The sequence below is a fragment of the Apium graveolens genome, chromosome 1 (genome assembly GCF_009905375.1).
Source record: "Apium graveolens cultivar Ventura chromosome 1, ASM990537v1, whole genome shotgun sequence".
NCBI classification, from domain to species: domain Eukaryota; kingdom Viridiplantae; phylum Streptophyta; class Magnoliopsida; order Apiales; family Apiaceae; genus Apium; species Apium graveolens.
Genome location: NC_133647.1, coordinates 187,716,593 through 187,733,191, shown reverse-complemented (window position 1 = coordinate 187,733,191; position 16,599 = coordinate 187,716,593). Strand labels below are relative to the sequence as shown.

The 16,599-nt window shown below is 33.7% G+C and overlaps 3 protein-coding genes across 4 annotated transcripts; 1 reads left to right on the top strand and 2 right to left on the bottom strand.

Annotated features, from left to right (window-relative positions):
* Positions 1-909: 909 nt before the first annotated feature.
* On the bottom strand, positions 910-4,932 carry LOC141722992 (triose phosphate/phosphate translocator, chloroplastic-like). Its single transcript, XM_074525068.1, has 12 exons — positions 4,379-4,932; positions 4,160-4,231; positions 3,666-3,731; positions 3,444-3,522; positions 3,235-3,355; positions 2,851-2,946; positions 2,475-2,587; positions 2,249-2,326; positions 2,034-2,150; positions 1,709-1,808; positions 1,368-1,468; positions 910-1,281 (listed from the first exon to the last, which is right to left on the bottom strand). Exons 1-12 carry the CDS (start codon positions 4,675-4,677, stop codon positions 1,255-1,257), a joined length of 1,269 nt encoding a protein of 422 aa, XP_074381169.1. The 5' UTR covers positions 4,678-4,932; the 3' UTR covers positions 910-1,254.
* A 4,689-nt stretch (positions 4,933-9,621) lies between these two features.
* LOC141673530 (uncharacterized) lies at positions 9,622-13,340 on the top strand. 2 transcript variants are annotated; one of them, XM_074480287.1, is made up of 5 exons: positions 9,622-9,832; positions 10,071-10,143; positions 12,290-12,341; positions 12,436-12,505; positions 13,062-13,340. In XM_074480287.1, the coding sequence occupies exons 1-5, from the start codon at positions 9,719-9,721 to the stop codon at positions 13,143-13,145; spliced, it is 393 nt and encodes a 130-aa protein (XP_074336388.1). In that variant the 5' UTR covers positions 9,622-9,718; the 3' UTR covers positions 13,146-13,340. The 2 variants fall into 2 exon arrangements, with proteins under 2 accessions (XP_074336388.1, XP_074336383.1); XM_074480282.1 differs by having other exon boundaries at positions 9,625-9,832; positions 13,059-13,340.
* A 483-nt stretch (positions 13,341-13,823) lies between these two features.
* Positions 13,824-16,409, bottom strand: LOC141673526 (14-3-3-like protein GF14 iota). The gene is made up of 7 exons (XM_074480278.1): positions 16,229-16,409; positions 15,289-15,595; positions 14,999-15,086; positions 14,796-14,905; positions 14,535-14,683; positions 14,183-14,247; positions 13,824-14,097 (listed from the first exon to the last, which is right to left on the bottom strand). The coding sequence occupies exons 1-7, from the start codon at positions 16,299-16,301 to the stop codon at positions 14,092-14,094; spliced, it is 798 nt and encodes a 265-aa protein (XP_074336379.1). The 5' UTR covers positions 16,302-16,409; the 3' UTR covers positions 13,824-14,091.
* Positions 16,410-16,599: the final 190 nt, after the last annotated feature.

Below are 16,599 nucleotides of genomic sequence, written 5' to 3'. Positions count from 1 at the left end.
GCATTAATCATGAGTTTCCATGTTATAAATGGTGTGAAAATTATGTTCAAAAGTCCGTAAAAGTAATATTCGAATTCTTTAAATTTGTCTGCTCCACCGGAACATCAATTATATTCATAACTGTGATGTGTTTGTGTTTGTTTGCTCTGATATGTATTGATGGTGAGATTGATCGATTAATTGATTATATTCATAACCGTGATTGTGATTAATAAATTATTTATAAATTTGGTTAATTTTAAAAATTAATAGAGAAATGTCTCGATGTCTTGCAAACGAAAAGGTGGAATCGAATTTAGCAAAAAGAAAAAGAAAAGGCGGAATCGAACCGAGTAAAAACTAAAACCTTGTGAAGTAAACTTATTGAGGGGAAAGATGGGAAAACAAACACAGTAAAAAACAGTGATTTGGGTTGATTGAAGGGAGGAGGGCCCGCCACTTATGCTTTTGCCACTCATATCGTTGATGAAAATGAAATGTTATGTGAAAGAGGAGCTAGCATGAGCCATTATGATATTGTTGTATGGTGTCTCTCTCATTTTGTAAAGGTTCGGAGAAATCACTTTCACGTCTTGTTAATTGCATGTTGCTATCCGGGCACCACCGCTGCTCTTTTACATCCTGCTCAATCTCTACCACACCGGAATTCCAAATTAATTATCCGAAAACATGAAATTGTTCGGGATTCGAATTTATTGTCCTTGGTCAAAAATTTAAGAATGCAGTATCTCCATGATTTGAAGTTTGTGGACCCGGATTATAACATTGTTCTGGGGCAGAACCTTAACATAAGCTTTCAGGTGCACACACTCACACTGTGTTTTAGAATAGCATGTGTTAATTTTGTTAGGGTGTGTGTAGATTGTATAAAAATGATATCATGTACATTGAATCTTAAAGATTATGATGTTGTTTGATGACATTGCTGTTATGTTAGAATTGATCAAATGAACTTACAAGTCTATCCAGTAGTCTCAGTATCATGGATCATGATTCAATGTGATATTTGTTCATAGAATTATATATGTTGTATAACTTCATTCATGTTACAACAACAATTTCTCAACTTAACATAGAGACTATCAACTTATTTTGTGAATGCATCATCACAACAAATTCCATTCAATTCCTACAGTTTGGGAAAGATGGGTAGCTCTGCAAAAATTATAACCATGCATCAAATGTTTCCTAAAGACCTGCGTTATTGACCTCAGCGTTATGCAGATTTAGTCAGTTCATTCCGCTTCAGAATGTCTACGATGCCAGTGCTTTGGCCGCCTTCTGAAATGTTGCAAAAAAGATACTTGGCATCAGAATGTCCAAATTGTGGAAGCAAACAATGGCCTTAAAGAAAATTAGTAGTGTACCCGTTTCTCCTCTTCCATGTTTGCTTTTATCAAAGAGTAAATGGCGACACCAGCAATGGCTACTGCAGTACCAATTCCGGTCTGTGTAGAGATCCTATTGCCTGTTACAATTCCCAGCAAAGAGCAAACAAGTTACAGTTTTGACTGTTCAGTTATGTCCAAGACTCCAAGCAACATACATTACTTATTTAGAGTTCAGTTTAGCTAGAGATACAACAGTATAGTTTTGGTGACTATGCCTAATTCCAACCTAAATAAAGCATAAGCAAGGTGTATTTATCACATTTATATCCTGCAAATGTTACATTATAGATCTAAGAAAAGAAAGCATGGGTAATTACCAAAGACAATGATGGAGAAACCAATTACAAAGACTCGCTTCAACACATTTCCAACAGCATGCGTCAGTGGCGCGACCCTTTCCAATGTGTTAGTCGCGACCTGGTTTTGTACAATATATATAATTTGTTAAACTGAGGTTAGGGTACATGAAATGTTATGTTTAGGGCAGAAGATTTGAGAGAAAATATGCAGTAACATGCTGGCTACAGAAATATTCAGACGCTAAGGATGAATAAATTCAGAAGTATTGAAGCTTATGATCTATGGTTTGTGATGTCCATTCTTTTACGACAATTGTAATTAGGACACTGGTAGAATGATTACCTGATTGTACAAATGATAGAACATTCCAATCCAGAATAGATCAGACAAGAATTTGTATAAACCAACTTTGGCAATTGCATCCTGGAACCCGTATTGCATCAGCTTGGGTCCCTCGATCTAAAAGAAAAGCAAGTTAGAGCATTTGATTTGGGAATTTAAAGCAAGCTTTTTTTAAGTAAAGACATAGTATAATTGTAGGTGAAGAGGACACCTACAAGTATTGCTGGAGGAAGGCAAAACAAGAGGGCTATTATTGAAATGTAAGCATACACGTTTGTACTGTCCATCCCTGTCTGTTACCAATGTAAACATTTAACAAAAAGATGAATTAGCTGAATCTGAATAAACTTCATAGAACAATGTGATGCAAGAAGGTACCAAATCTCGATCCAGGTTATGCACACTATCATTCTGAATAAGTGGTACAGATAATGATCTTACCATTGCTTTCTTAGAGTAGATGCTACGGTAGGTGAACGAAATATTTGAAATCATTGCACTAGTGAATCCCAACCAGTTGAAAGAAAGCTCAGTCAGTGATGCCATTGATACTCCTACATATCCAGTTTAAAGGTATGATGGATATCAGGGATATGACCAGCACATTTAGATTAAATATTGGGAATTCAAGTTACAAAACCAGATCAAACATAAAAGAATAGTTCTGGAAAATTCATTGGCATAGCTAAAAGTATTCTTTAGGACATATGCTCACACGTCATTCTAATAACGTGCAGCTAATAATTTGGGTAGAATCTGCACATCACGTAGACGATGACCAAGTAAATGAGAAAATATTGAAGTATAAATGGTTTACCTAGAACAACAGGTGCCAATGATAGCCACAAGGGAAGCGGGATCTGTTGACCTAGAATAAACTGAGAAGCAGCCGCATTAAAGAATGGCTCCAAGGCTGCAAGTAAAGAAATTTGATTATAGTTAGCATTACAATGAACGAACTCTGCACAAAGATCTTAGAGACTGGCAAACTGTCCCCACTTTCCCATGACTTTCTGAGTTATATTTTGTGTGGAAAAGGCGAAACACACAGTTACCGACTACCAGTGATCATGGACCAAAAACTCCTATATGAACTTCTATATTACCAGATGAGTCATACTATACTAAACATCAAGTGCATCATATACAGCAAGCACAATGTAATGCAATGACTGAGTTGAGACGTCCTGGTGTCCTATACCTTTTATTGTATGTGTGAATGACACTGCAACGGCTGCAAATGATACATTAGACATGACATGCCCAAGGGCATGACAGGCTGCTACTGGAGTGAGTAAACCTAGAAGTTCTTTATTAACTGGCTGCATATATACAAGCAAGTAAATAATTGGTCATTGAAGACTAAGTGTGACTTGGTGAAAAGTAAAGTGCACTACAGATTAGTCTTACCGCGCGTTTTGGAAGACCAACAGTCCAACTAATAAGACAGTACACAACACCAACTAGGAGGTGGACAACTGAGACAAAACTGCAAACAAGATGAAATCACACTCACAAATAGTCAGAAAATCGATAATAATAATAGTAGATACTTCAATAATTCAATTATGAATTGAAGTCTTTGGTGAATATATATAGCAAACTACCAATTAAGTTGGCAATATAACTTACTATGGATATGGAAAATAGTTGTAGACTTTCTTGTTGAGGATGTTGAATATGACATTTAGGAAATACCTGCAAACAATTTATTCATTAGTCAGGCCAGTTAAATACAGTATATGCTTCAATCTTCATGCAATATCAAAGCATCATACATAGAAACAACTTACTTAAACTTGACCACCTGCTAATAATCATGAAGTTTGAACTTTAGTAAAGACTTTGAACATGAGATATTAGTATCAACTATGGCTAAGTTGCAGATGCAATTCCCTTGTCAGAAACTACTACTTGATGTTATTTTCAAAGTGAAGTTTTTAAACAAACTGAACATAGAGATCTTGTAACCCTTCTAGACATGGATTCAAATACTCGCACACTCATGTCTCTACCGAGACTCAACCTTCAATCTCTTGTGACTATATTAGCAGAATAGCTACTAAGCTATAAGCCATGAGATAATAAGTTAAAGTTAATAAATCACATAGTCACACAAAGTTTACCATGTAAAGAAGAAGAATCCGGTAAGTAAAGCAGGATATTTATCAAAGAAGCCCGGATTAGGCTTCACAATCCTGCAAAATTACAAGCATATATCAAGATCAGAATAAGAAAAAAGCAATTGACTTTTTTAAGCAACATTATTTTTCAACTTAAGGCTTCGGAATTGACCATTATACAATGGTAGACTACTATAAGATGAATTATTGTAAGTTCCTCACCCATCAACACTAGTTTCAATCTCATGATCACCAGCATCTGCAGCTGCAGCTCTAGTGACCGTTGAATCAACAGCACCACGCCTTCTTAACAGCTGATCCCAGCCCGAAAACTTCAAGGCCTTGCCAGAGATTCCAACAGGAGAAAAACTCTCCGGTGAGAATCCTAATGATGATGAAACAGATTGTATCTTGCATGGAACTAAACCAGAAGCACTAGTCCTAGCACCAAAAGATTTATTCCCACAAGGAAATTGTGACCGTTGAATCGAAAATTGAATGGCATTAGCTAATGAAGCCATTACACATGAATCAAAGAAAACAAACTCGAATCCTCTGTTCTTATGAATGAAAAAGCTTTAAAAGGATACCTTTTTTAGTTGGGAAGAATATATTTATAAAAATATTTAAAGAAACAAACAAAAAAACAAAAAATGCATAGAACAAGAAACCAAAAAATAAACGTAGCAATCGAGGTTGGGTAGTTTTAAGCAGCGGATATATCAAACCTAAGAAATAAACATACAGGGTGTAGTTAAGTAATTATGCAAAGACAAGTTGATTTAACAATGAAATAAGTTGGTTAGGTTTATACTTTATAGAGGTTATTTTTACTGTGGAGTTTAGTTGTTCTTGTTCCCGCCAAATTAACCTTTGTACAGACTGACCTCCCATTATATATTTCACTTTCACATGTTTTTCATTATTATCATCATTTTTCTACCAAGAACATTGAAATCTTAACATGATATACATGATTCATATATCTGGCATTTCACCATGAATAAATTACCATTTTAATTAAAATTTATATACCTACAAACATATTTAGAGTTCTCAGAAGCGTTCACTAATGTTTAATTGTCAGTGTGTTGTTAATCATTTTTTCATAAATGATATGAGACCTTCGTACATGCATATGAGTCTCGCGAATAAATGCATGTTATTTGTCATTTGAGAATATTTTTAAAATTTTATTTAAACTATGTAACATTGCTAAATTTATATTAGTAAAACTTGAACTCTTTTAACTCTTGCTTCCGCCAAGACACGGCAATAAATAATTTAAATTTGAGTATTTTGCCTCTCAATAACAAATATGGCAGGAGGTAATATTAAATATATACACAAGTTTGCAATATTTGGAAAATTAAGATTCCTTTTTCAACAAAAAAAGGCTTAATGTGCTACTTTTACGATGAGTGTTTGTAAGTTAGCAAGCAAGTAAATTAGATGTTTGGTGGGGAAATAATGGAGGGGGTGTCGTCATACAAAGGGGTCTATCAAGAATTTAAAAAACAGAGAGAGAGAGAGAGAGAGAATGGGCATGAGACATAACGTTTGCAACCCAAACAACAGCAACAAAGAGATTAATCTGTTGAATTAGTATTGTATGTACAAATAACGCACGTATCTTTCATTCTATCTGCTTCCTTACCTCATCCACCAACTGTTCTCTTTCTTCTTCCTATCTTCAATCTTTTATCACTTCGATGCATCCTTTTTTTTAAATTATTTCAAAATGATATAGTTGAAAAGAAAAACAATTACATGTTTGTTAACAAAATTCAAGTTCGCCTCAATTTGACTGACTCGACTTAGATTTTCCGACCTAATTCGAAATTGAACATGAATATATATTCGATAAATAAACAGAGTTCGAGTTCACACTTTTTTACTTAAACTCTATTCATTCGGTTTAATATTAATATATTTTAAATATATTAAATAATATATTAATTACAATTCATTTTAATTACCATCGTATTATTGACTGATGAATTTTGTATATTATAAAATATGTTAGCCAATAATCAAGAACTCGATTTTGCTTGAATTCGGTTGTGAGTTTGATTCGACCCAGAATATTTGTGACCAAACTCACAAGTTGAACGTGAAGATAATTTTTCATTTGAGTTAAAAACTTGGGAAAATAAATTTTTTCGTCACCCAACTTATTATGTGTTTAGAAACTTACCACTCAATTATAATTTTTTTTGTTTTACTCACTAATATTAGGTTTGGATTTTTTTAGTCACTAACGTTAGGTTCGGATTTGATTAAAAGAAAGCTAGCTCATCGCCTCAAATAGAGCCTTATCACTACGCCCCTGTTTGCGATGGGTTTGTGTCAATTTTCTATAGCATTATTAAAATATAGTGATAACTAGTACAAAAAGTGTCATATGTGTCTTATAAGAAAACTTAAATGTATCTGAGTTTGCTAGATGCATATAGAGGAGTCGTATAATGTTTGAATTATATACGTATGTTATAGGAAATACACATATTGTTGTTTTAAATATCTGGTCAGAACAGATATGTATAGAATATACATTGTAAACTATGTCGCATAAAGTCAGTTCGTATACGTCTGTTAACTTTTTAGGTGGGGTACTAAACTTATTGGGAAATAAAAAAATAAAAAATTTACTTAGCAAAAAAAAAAAAAAAATTTAATATAATCAAATTAGCAAACTGATCATAAAGTACTTATTAAAAAATAAAAAATTACATATCAATATTTTAGCAAACGACACTTTCAAAAATCCAATGAAATCACCGGTCACAACTTCTTCATGCAACACTTACCGACCCAAAATCAAACCTATAAACCCATCCATTCTAATAGAATTGTGAAAAAAGTTTATATTTTAATAATTCTACTAAAAATTGACATAATGCTAATAATCAAATCTGAACATAACGTTAGTAACTAAAAACAAATACGAACCTAACATTAGTGAGTAAAAGAAAAAAAATTATAGCTAAATGGTAAACTCCTAAAAACACGATAAGTTGGGTGACGTAAAAATTCATTTTCCCTAAAAACTTTAACTTTTTTCAGTAAGATTGAGATTTAATCCTTTTGGATCAATTCTTGTTAAGTACCTTATTATCAAATTTGTTATTTGTACTTATTTTTTTTTAATATTAATGTTTCTGTATTGATGTTTTTGTGTCCTATTACGAGTTTGGTAACTTTTTTTAGAAGAATTTCTATGGTATTTTTAGATATTTACAAGACTCGCATCAGAATGCTGATGGATATTGAAGGGCTCCTTTTCCACAGTAAAAATTTGTTCATATTTCTGAATATTGAGTTACAAATGATAATTACCTGAAATTCAATTATGATGTTACTATTTTCATAACTAATGTAGGTTAAATTGTTCGACATGTCATTATAATACTTTTTATATTGAAGAATTTACATATTTTTATGTTAAGTGTTCCACCCGGTGGTGTAAGAGGGGGGATACCAGGTTAAAATTATTCCGTCAATATATAGATAAAACAAAATAACCATTTGTTCAATTTTTTTATTTATAATTAAATTACAGTTGATAGTTTGAAGATTTATTTCAATTATGTTTTAATATTTTAATGAATTTCCGTTTGTTCATGAAAAAAAAACTCTAACTCCAACCCGACAAAACTCCAACTTCCTCACTTGTACAATTTTTTTTGACTCCATGCACCATCTCCAACCCAGCTCTAAATATTCACCTTTACACCATTATCGTGTAAAACTCCTCTGTAATCCGACTCTAAAAATTACACCATTTTGATTTGTGTAATAGCCCGTACTTCCGGACTATTAACTCTAAATCAAAACTAGTACAAAATACAATTTATTGATCTAAAATTCTATCACAAAGGTACTATTACGAAAGCGTAGCTAAAAGCGGAAAGGTCAATCTACTCTCATACTAAGATCCTTGAACTCCAATGTTATCCAACTCGAACTCTTAGGTGAAACCTGAAATTGTAAGTAATGAACTATACAACCCAGCAAGTACAAATTGACTAACTATTTAACCGGAAAATAATGGGTGTTTTAATAAAACGATTTTTCTCAAAACAATAATAATTTTATAAAATAATTTCTAAAGTAGATCCAACCCAAATTTTTATATTGTAAAATTCAGAATTTAAAACAGAGCAGAGCAGATTTCATTACAGGTCATAACAGAATAAAACAGAACGAAACGATAATTCTTATAAATACCACAATCTTATCTACGGCCACACTTTGCCAGTAGCCGACATCTAATTCTTATTCTTATTCTTTATACTACACTTTGCCAGTGGTCGGCATCTAAAATTCAATAATTACGCTCCCTTAATAGGTATCTAAAGTTGCACACTGGTGCGCCTACTAAGGGTATCTAAGGCTAGTTCCAGAACTATAGCGTAAATTACGAACGGGTTCGAAAACGTAGAAACTGGGTTTCAAAAGATTCTCATATCTTATTTCTTATACAGTTCGAAACAGAATTCTTGTATCTTATACGAAATTCGAAAATCAGAGTATCAAAACTTTTCCGAAAATATAAGTAAGTCAAAAAGTACTTACCCCAGAGCCTGACTAGATCTGAATATAGCCTTTTTGACCATCTAAACGACATTATCTTGAGAAACACGAAACACGAAAGTTGTAGATAACGAAAAGAGCTTTCCGAAAAGTCCAGAATCACCGAATTTCGACTTACGATAAACTTTCTACGAATTTTACAAAATAGCTGATTTATGTTGAGAAGAGCCCTACGAATTTTTATATTAAAAACGAGGAAGACGAATAGGATCTATTTATAACAATACAAAACTCTATTTCTTAACCTACAAGTTATCTATATTAGAATTGATCCAAATTTTAGGCCCATTACTCTAATTCAATTTTAAATCCTAGTCCTTATCAAATTTTAATCGTTTTATTTTATTCTTCTATTATTAATCTAATTCTAAAAATTACAGGATATTACGGTTTGACACAAAAACATACACCAAATTTGGTGTCGTACTAAATATTAGAGTTTTTGTATAATTTCATGTTATCCTTGTACTACTTTAATAAAACAAATTTATTTTATTTGTATTTCATCATATTATTACTTTTATACTTTTGTAATACAATAGTCTACATAATACATATAAATAATACAATAGTCTACATAATACATATAGAGTTTTAGCTGACGGGTTGTAGTTGAATTTGAGAATAGTGTAATGGATTCGACATGCTATGAAATCGCTTAATAAAAGACCGTTACAGACTCTTTCACCAAAGTTTGTAAGTTGGGTCTATCCAACAAAATATAATCGGGCCTGTCTAATAACGCAGAAACACTACATCAATTCTTGGATCACACAAAGGCCCAACCCAGCCCATCTTCACTAAACTCTAACAAAACCACATATCCATTCTTTTTGACTCTTTCTTGGTACAAAAAATACAATTTTAAATACCAGTTCAAGTTTCCATTCGTCCAAGTCCCAACACACACAAGCACATACACATATAAATACACACACAAACATTTAGCGAGATCATAAAAACAAAATGGAGGAGTTGAATGGAGGAACTGTGAGACCTAAAGAAGAAGAACAAGAAGAGGGCATGTCTGCTCATTCCCCTTGCAAGAAATCCCCTTCCTCTTCTTCCTCTCTTCACAAGGTCCCTCTCTCTCTCTCTCACTCACTCTCTCTCTCTCTCTCTCTCTCTCTCTCTCTCTCTCCCTCCCTCCCTCCCTCCCTCCCTCTCTCTCCCACTCTCTCTCTCTCCCACTCTCTCTCTCTCCCTCCCCCCTCCCCCTCTCTCTCCCACTCTCTCTCTCTCCCACTCCCTCTCTCCCCCTCACATGTATTTAAATTGTTTTATATATGGGTACATTGAATTTGGTTAATTTATATAGGAACAATCACAAGTTGAAGTAGAGCTGAAGCTGTTAGAAGCTCTTGAAATCTACCCTCTTTCCAAATTACGCGGCAAGTTCTTTTCTTTACCCCCTTTATTTTTATTTTACAGTCTTTTTATTGAAATGTTTAGTTTGTATGTAATTAAATTATGCACCTTCTGATAAAGTTTTGTTAGACTCGATAAATGAATATACTCTGGACTCAAAAATCTTATTTATTTGACCATATTATTTATTTATTGAGGTTAAAATAGATTGTATCTATTATATTGGGATCGAAAATAATTATTCATTTGACGAGTCGTTTTTCAAGATTCTACTCTATGTGTTCTTTTTCCACTTCCTATCATAGTCCATATAAAGTTAGATTAAAAATTGCATGGTTTCTGGTTAATTTCTTGAATCTTGAAATTAATATGAACTTATCTTCCATATGTACTGTGTAAAGACTAGAGTTAAGAGATGTGGCAATAAGTAGCATATTTTAATATTCTTGAATCAGTAAGACAGATGCTAGGAAATTTCTTTCGGTGCCAAATAGGTCCAAAGCATAATTACCATCATCGTCGGGGGGGGGGGTTGTATATCTTCAGATTTGATAATAAGATTGTCGAGTTCTTTTTTTTTTTGCCCACTTCCAACCACGATGAGTTGGATAATGTTCTTGGCTCAAGAAGTTCATATATATTCATCTTCACTAGATATTATTGAGTAACTAGTTGAGAGATTTGGAAATGAATAGAAATTTCAAATCAATATATTTTTCAAGCAAATCTATTAGTGTGCTAGGCACGTCTTTTGGTGCCGGGCAGGTCCAAAATTTATTATCATCGTGGGGGGAGAGGTAAAGGGGGATACGCTGAGATTTGACTTTTGAGGCTATATCAGTTATATTGCATTAGCTGTGCCGGATAGGTCCAAAATTTTATTTGTCATCGGGGGGTGAGGCACCAGTCTATATACACTGAACCTTGAGAATATATCATTTATGTTGCAACTACTGTACCAAACAAGTCCAAAGTTTAATAATCATCACGGCGGAGGCACCCATGTAGGTCTTGATAAAAAGTTGAGATATCCGAGTGGGTCTATCGTAGAAGTGTAGGTTCGAATCCCACTTGCAACCATTAGTTTATTTTTCTTTTGAATTTAAAATAATTTTACTGGAATAGATTTTTTAGTACCCTGAAATCTCATTTTACCTCCAAATTGTTCTATATTTCCTGAAACAGTATTTTAATAGAAAGAACGATCAATCAATGTCTATTAAGCATTCAATTTGCACTTAATGAAGTCGACTCTTTCTCCATATATACACTCGAGGGCATAAGTATGTAGTAAAAACATTTATATGAAACAACCAATATTTACCGGAAGTAGGAACTTTTTTTATTGGAATGGGGAAATACTATTAGCATAATTTTGTATATATTAGGTTTAATTTTCAGTTCGTCTAGTAATGGAATGAAGAAACTAATAGGTGTTTGCTTGTTTCTATGAAGATACTAATTTTGATTCTAATTAGTTGTCTTGCATGCAATTTGCAATATGAATATCAAAGTTGTCTTGCTCTGATGCTCATACTGTTAAATTATACTCCCTCCGCCCCCCTCGGTTGTTTACGTTTGAAATGGAGAGTTCAGCACACATTTTAAGGCTTTTATCTAATATAGTTTCATAACTTATTTTAAAGATTTTCTTTTTTTGAATAAAAATTTGAACATTTAATTTTTATTCCGACGAAATTTTTTTTTAAAATAATTTATGTAACTATACTAATTACTAGATAAGAGTCTTAAAGTGCATGTCGAGCATGCTATTTCAAATGTTAAGAATTCATTGGGACGGAGGGAGTACAATTTAGTTAAGGTAATCTATGTTTGTGTAAGATTAATATTAGTAATTGTATTTTTAGTTTTATTAAGATGAGATATCTCATAGTTGAGTTGATACTTAATACTAGAGTTTTGAGATGTTAACATATTCAAATAGTGCTGTTAACGGGGTTAATTATTACACGTAGCAAACAAAAGTATAATTCTTTTTAAAAAGCTACAAGTAAACTGCTAAATGTATCCAACGAAAGGATATAAGATGTGCTGAAATGATAAAGAACTTTCTTATGGTCGGTAAAGAGTATATATCTTTAGCGCATTAGACACTTTCGTACAACCTGCAACTTTGCACCATTTGTCACATATTGTATGGTTTTACAGGTGTGCATCGTCACTTTGTTCTTTTTGGGCTGACCGACTATCTGCAAAGAAGGTCTCTCTACTTATTTTCCTTTGTGTTTCTTCTACTCAGTTCTCATGCTTTCCTAATCTCGCAATGCTGATACCACAATAATCTGTTGTCACAGCTTTAATAAAAAATTCTCCCCATCTGAGGTCCTGCAGTTGCTGGACCGTTTCTACAATCTGGAAATGCTGGTATGTGTAGTATCTCTTAATCATGTGCTTTTTTATCTACTACTTAGATTAATATTTCTGAAATAAAATAATAGCAAGTCTTGACAAGATTATGATTCATCATATTTACTGTCACGCCTGAAGAGGTAGAGATTGCGGGCTTGATGCAGTATTGATGCGAAATCCTAGTTTTTTTTTATGATATAAACCCTTCCTGGACTATAATTTAAGTGTAGGAGCATACTGTTTAAAATTTTCAATCCACAAGCACAGATAGTGGATTGGCTTTGTCCTCTGTAACAACAGAAGTAATGTGTATGTAACTTTTCATATGGATTTCTGAGTGGCAACAAATTATTATGAAGATTAATTGACTACTTAATTAAATACCCACTAATCATAATCAAATTACTAGCTACTAACCAATAAGGATGTGCAGCTAATGTTTTACCTCCCTTATCAAAGACTACGATTTCAGGCTCTCAAACGTTATTATTGGTATTAGTAATAAAAGAAATATATTTCCATATTGGTACTGTAAAAATTATTAATCTCATACTTTAACCTGTTGCAGCAGCCAGATGACGATGACACTGAAATGTTGAACCAAGAAGAAGAGTTCTCCCTTCCCCAGAGTTACTTTGTTAAGGAAGAACCTTGAGTGCTACCAAAGTGGGCTACTAGAGACAAAAACAAATCGTGATAAATTATCTATCTTTGCAAGCCCTGTAATCATATGAACACCTAGTTTGCTTTAACTTTTGCGACTGTTGCAGTCTTGCTGCCAGTTTCTGGACATAGAATAAACATACACTCTAGAAGTATTTAAGACATTCCTTAAATATGTTTTGTTGTTCCTAACTTGTAGTTTGAGTATGTAGCAAATTTAGCCCGGTAATTTTTTCCTTCTCAGCTGAGAGTCAAGGCTTTCAAAATTTTAATTTGGACAAGAGAGGTAAGTGTAGAGTTTTATTCTAGAGATAAAGACAGTTTTCTACATCTTCAAAAAGCAAGCAAACAATGAGATATTTTAATCATTCCCCAAGTCGGCTAAATTTCTCGAGAAGTTGCTCAGGGTTGATTCCAGCAGAAGACTAACATCAATTTCCTTGGGTCAGAGACTTGTAGAAGGTTGAAAATATAAGATTGATCTTTTAAAATTGGACAGGGTCTTTGGTCATTTGGTAATTTTATATTTAGGTGGATTCTACAGGACCAGGGAATTGTTAGCCACTAGACCATAACATCAATTTCCTTGGGTCTAAGACTTTTGGCATGTTCACTGCTAATGCTAAAGTTGAGCAATAGAGTAGAGCATGATTATTTTTAAACTACAATCCTTGGAAACATGAGAGAATTGACCATTATATAATAGTTATGGTAGAACATGAAGTGGCTAATTTGAGAGCACTGATACAAGAATAAAACAAAACTAAGCATAAACAAATTCAGAGAAATTAAAGACTATAATCTGATCTGTGAGACTGTGACCCAAAATGTAGTATCACTTGCAAGATGCCAACACTTTTTCATGCAATCCCTTCGAGATTTAGGAAACTTCCCAAAAGTATTTCAAGAATGCAGTGCTGCATTTGAGGTTCTTCCCATTATGTCTGCAAATAAGAAAAGAGTATTTACCAATTTAACAACATCTGGAATAAGTACTGGTGTGACGGAAAAATAAAACGAGATACTTACCTCAGCACCTTCGTCTGGTTTGGATTCGGTCTTAGACTCTTCTCCTTTTCCAGCGTTGTCATCGCCTGCAATTAGTCATTTCTCGAAACATGAACTTCTCCATCAAAAATAGATAATATGCAGTTGCAGAAAGAATTTTGATACAGTCCGAGCTTCACTTTTGACAGTAACCATGAACAAATCAATAGAGAACCATGACCCTCTTACAGATAATTTTCTTCTGGAAAAAGATGTTCAGATGATGGTTTACTCTCCAATATCCAGCTTATCAGTCAAATATGTTTTGTGTTTTCATTATGAAGGAACATCAGAACATGCATTTATGTTGATATTGACTATAGATATTGAGTACCTCCATCCTCAGGTAAATCAGAGGTCCACAAAGTGAGGTTGTCTCTTAACAGTTGCATAATTAAAGTACTGTCCTTGTAGGATTCTTCACTCAAGGTGTCGAGCTCAGCAATTGCCTCGTCAAAAGCTTGTTTAGCTAAATGGCAAGCCCTGCATTAGCAACAAATGCAATTGAACTATAAATTTACAGGAAAGACAGGGATTAGAGAGGGTTGAAGTGTCTGGCTTAAAAATTAGAATGTCAAGTTGTATATAAATAAACCTTTCAGGAGAATTCATGATCTCGTAGTAGAAGACAGAGAAATTCAGAGCAAGCCCTAGACGGATTGGGTGTGTTGAAGGGAGTTCTTTATTAGCAGTTTCAGAAGCAGCCTAATGAAATGCAGTAAGACAGTATCAAATTAAAGTGTGGACTGATGTGTTAGTATGTTGATTAATCTTATCAGTCAATAGATAGAAACATGCCTCATAGCCTTTCATTGATTGTTCAGAGCAGTCTTTCTTTTCCTGGTCAGTCTTAAATTCAGCAAGATAACGATAGTAGTCTCCTTTCCTGCGTTCATGCAATTTGTGAAGCAAGACAGCAGTCATGATTGGAATCAGAAGAATAGTGTACAGAAGATATGAAATAACAAAAAATCAATATATAAGATCACTCCTTGCATGCTCATCAATTCTGAAAAGTGAACCAGCAAGGTTACATGTAAATGACTGCAGGTATAAGGTATTTATACCTTGAAGATAATATGACTTACATCTTGTAGTAAAACACAGTAGCTTCTCCAGAGGTAGAAGCGGGAACCAGATTCTTGTCTATGATAGAAAGAATGTCATTGCAAATGTTGGAGAGCTCGTCCTCTACCTTCTGGCGGTAGCCCTTAATTAGCTTAACATTTGACTCATTACCCTTGGACTCTTCCTTCTGCTCAATAGATGACATTATGCGCCAAGAAGCTCTTCGGGCACCAATCACATTCTTGTACCCAACCGACAGCAGGTTTCTCTCCTCAACAGTGAGCTCAACATCAAGCGTTGCAACTTTCTTCATACAGTCCACCATTTCTACAATCAACAACAAATTCTTATATTTGTAGAAATCTATTGTGATATCATAACCAAAGGTTAAAGTATCTGAGTCATACATCTACAAACACCAGTGGGACTCTTCACCTCAAATATAAGAAATACTGTATATTAGACATATCAGAGTAGACTTGTAGGAATTTCAGGTTTAATACTAAATTAGTGTGTTAATGTATCATTAAGAAGGAACCGTCGAGAATGCACTTATAATATTCAATCAAGAGATGAATGTATATGAACTAAGTGCTAGGTTAATAACCTATTCTGCTGTAATTTTTTTGCTCTTGACAGATTTCATTACATATAGATCAACAAAGAGGTATTTACTCGCTAATCATCCAATGCCGGATTATAAATTCATAATAAGAAATCCATTATGGTTAAGAATAAATTCCTACGTGTAAGACGCGATAGCCAAGAATCATGAAAGTATCAATTATGCAATGCAAAACAATTGCAGAAACATGACAACTTTGATTTACATAACAATCATGCGCTTCTTAAGTAATCCATGTCATCACTACCACAAAATTGAAAAGTATCAACTGAAACGAGAGATTTGAGTATGATGTATTAATGTGCATTCATCTACAGACATAAAAATGTGCTTACCTTCGTAGCGTTCGGCTTGTTCAGCAAGCTTAGCCATGTAAACATGAGTTTCTCTATCTTTGTCGGACGACATTGTGTCGAAAACTAATCGAATGAAGAAACAAAGTAAGATGAAATAATGAGGGAGAAGGAGAAAACAAACAAGGAAGTGGTTGGAAGAAGAAAAGTGTAGGGTGTGAGAGATTTGATAAAGACCATTGGAGTAATATTACTAGTTTACTATAAATAGATCAATCGAGCAACTTCAGGATGACCCAATTTAGACCGTAGGATCTATCTCAATGCTTGCTTTCTTTCACAAGTATTACCGTGCAATTCGTGATCTCAGTTTACTATACATCTAGGCCTGGGTAATTTTTTAAATTTTAGTG

Bases quoted from the DNA above. Each gene is read 5' to 3' on its own strand.
- LOC141722992 (XM_074525068.1), bottom strand. From the start codon at position 4,677: ATGGCTTCATTAGCTAATGCCATTCAATTTTCGATTCAACGGTCACAA. The intron at 2,947-3,234 runs GTATAGGACACC...CTTTACTTGCAG, and splicing joins ATTCACACATACAATAAAAG to CCTTGGAGCCATTCTTTAAT. The intron at 1,809-2,033 runs GTAATCATTCTA...GTACAAAACCAG, and splicing joins TCTATCATTTGTACAATCAG to GTCGCGACTAACACATTGGA.
- LOC141673526 (XM_074480278.1), bottom strand. From the start codon at position 16,301: ATGTCGTCCGACAAAGATAGAGAAACTCATGTTTACATGGCTAAGCTT. The intron at 15,596-16,228 runs GTAAGCACATTT...TGTTGATTGTAG, and splicing joins ACAAGCCGAACGCTACGAAG to AAATGGTGGACTGTATGAAG. The intron at 14,684-14,795 runs GTTTATTTATAT...TTGCTAATGCAG, and splicing joins ATCATGAATTCTCCTGAAAG to GGCTTGCCATTTAGCTAAAC.
- LOC141673530 (XM_074480282.1), top strand. From the start codon at position 9,719: ATGGAGGAGTTGAATGGAGGAACTGTGAGACCTAAAGAAGAAGAACAA. The intron at 10,144-12,289 runs GCAAGTTCTTTT...ATGGTTTTACAG, and splicing joins CCCTCTTTCCAAATTACGCG to GTGTGCATCGTCACTTTGTT. The intron at 12,342-12,435 runs GTCTCTCTACTT...CTGTTGTCACAG, and splicing joins ACCGACTATCTGCAAAGAAG to CTTTAATAAAAAATTCTCCC.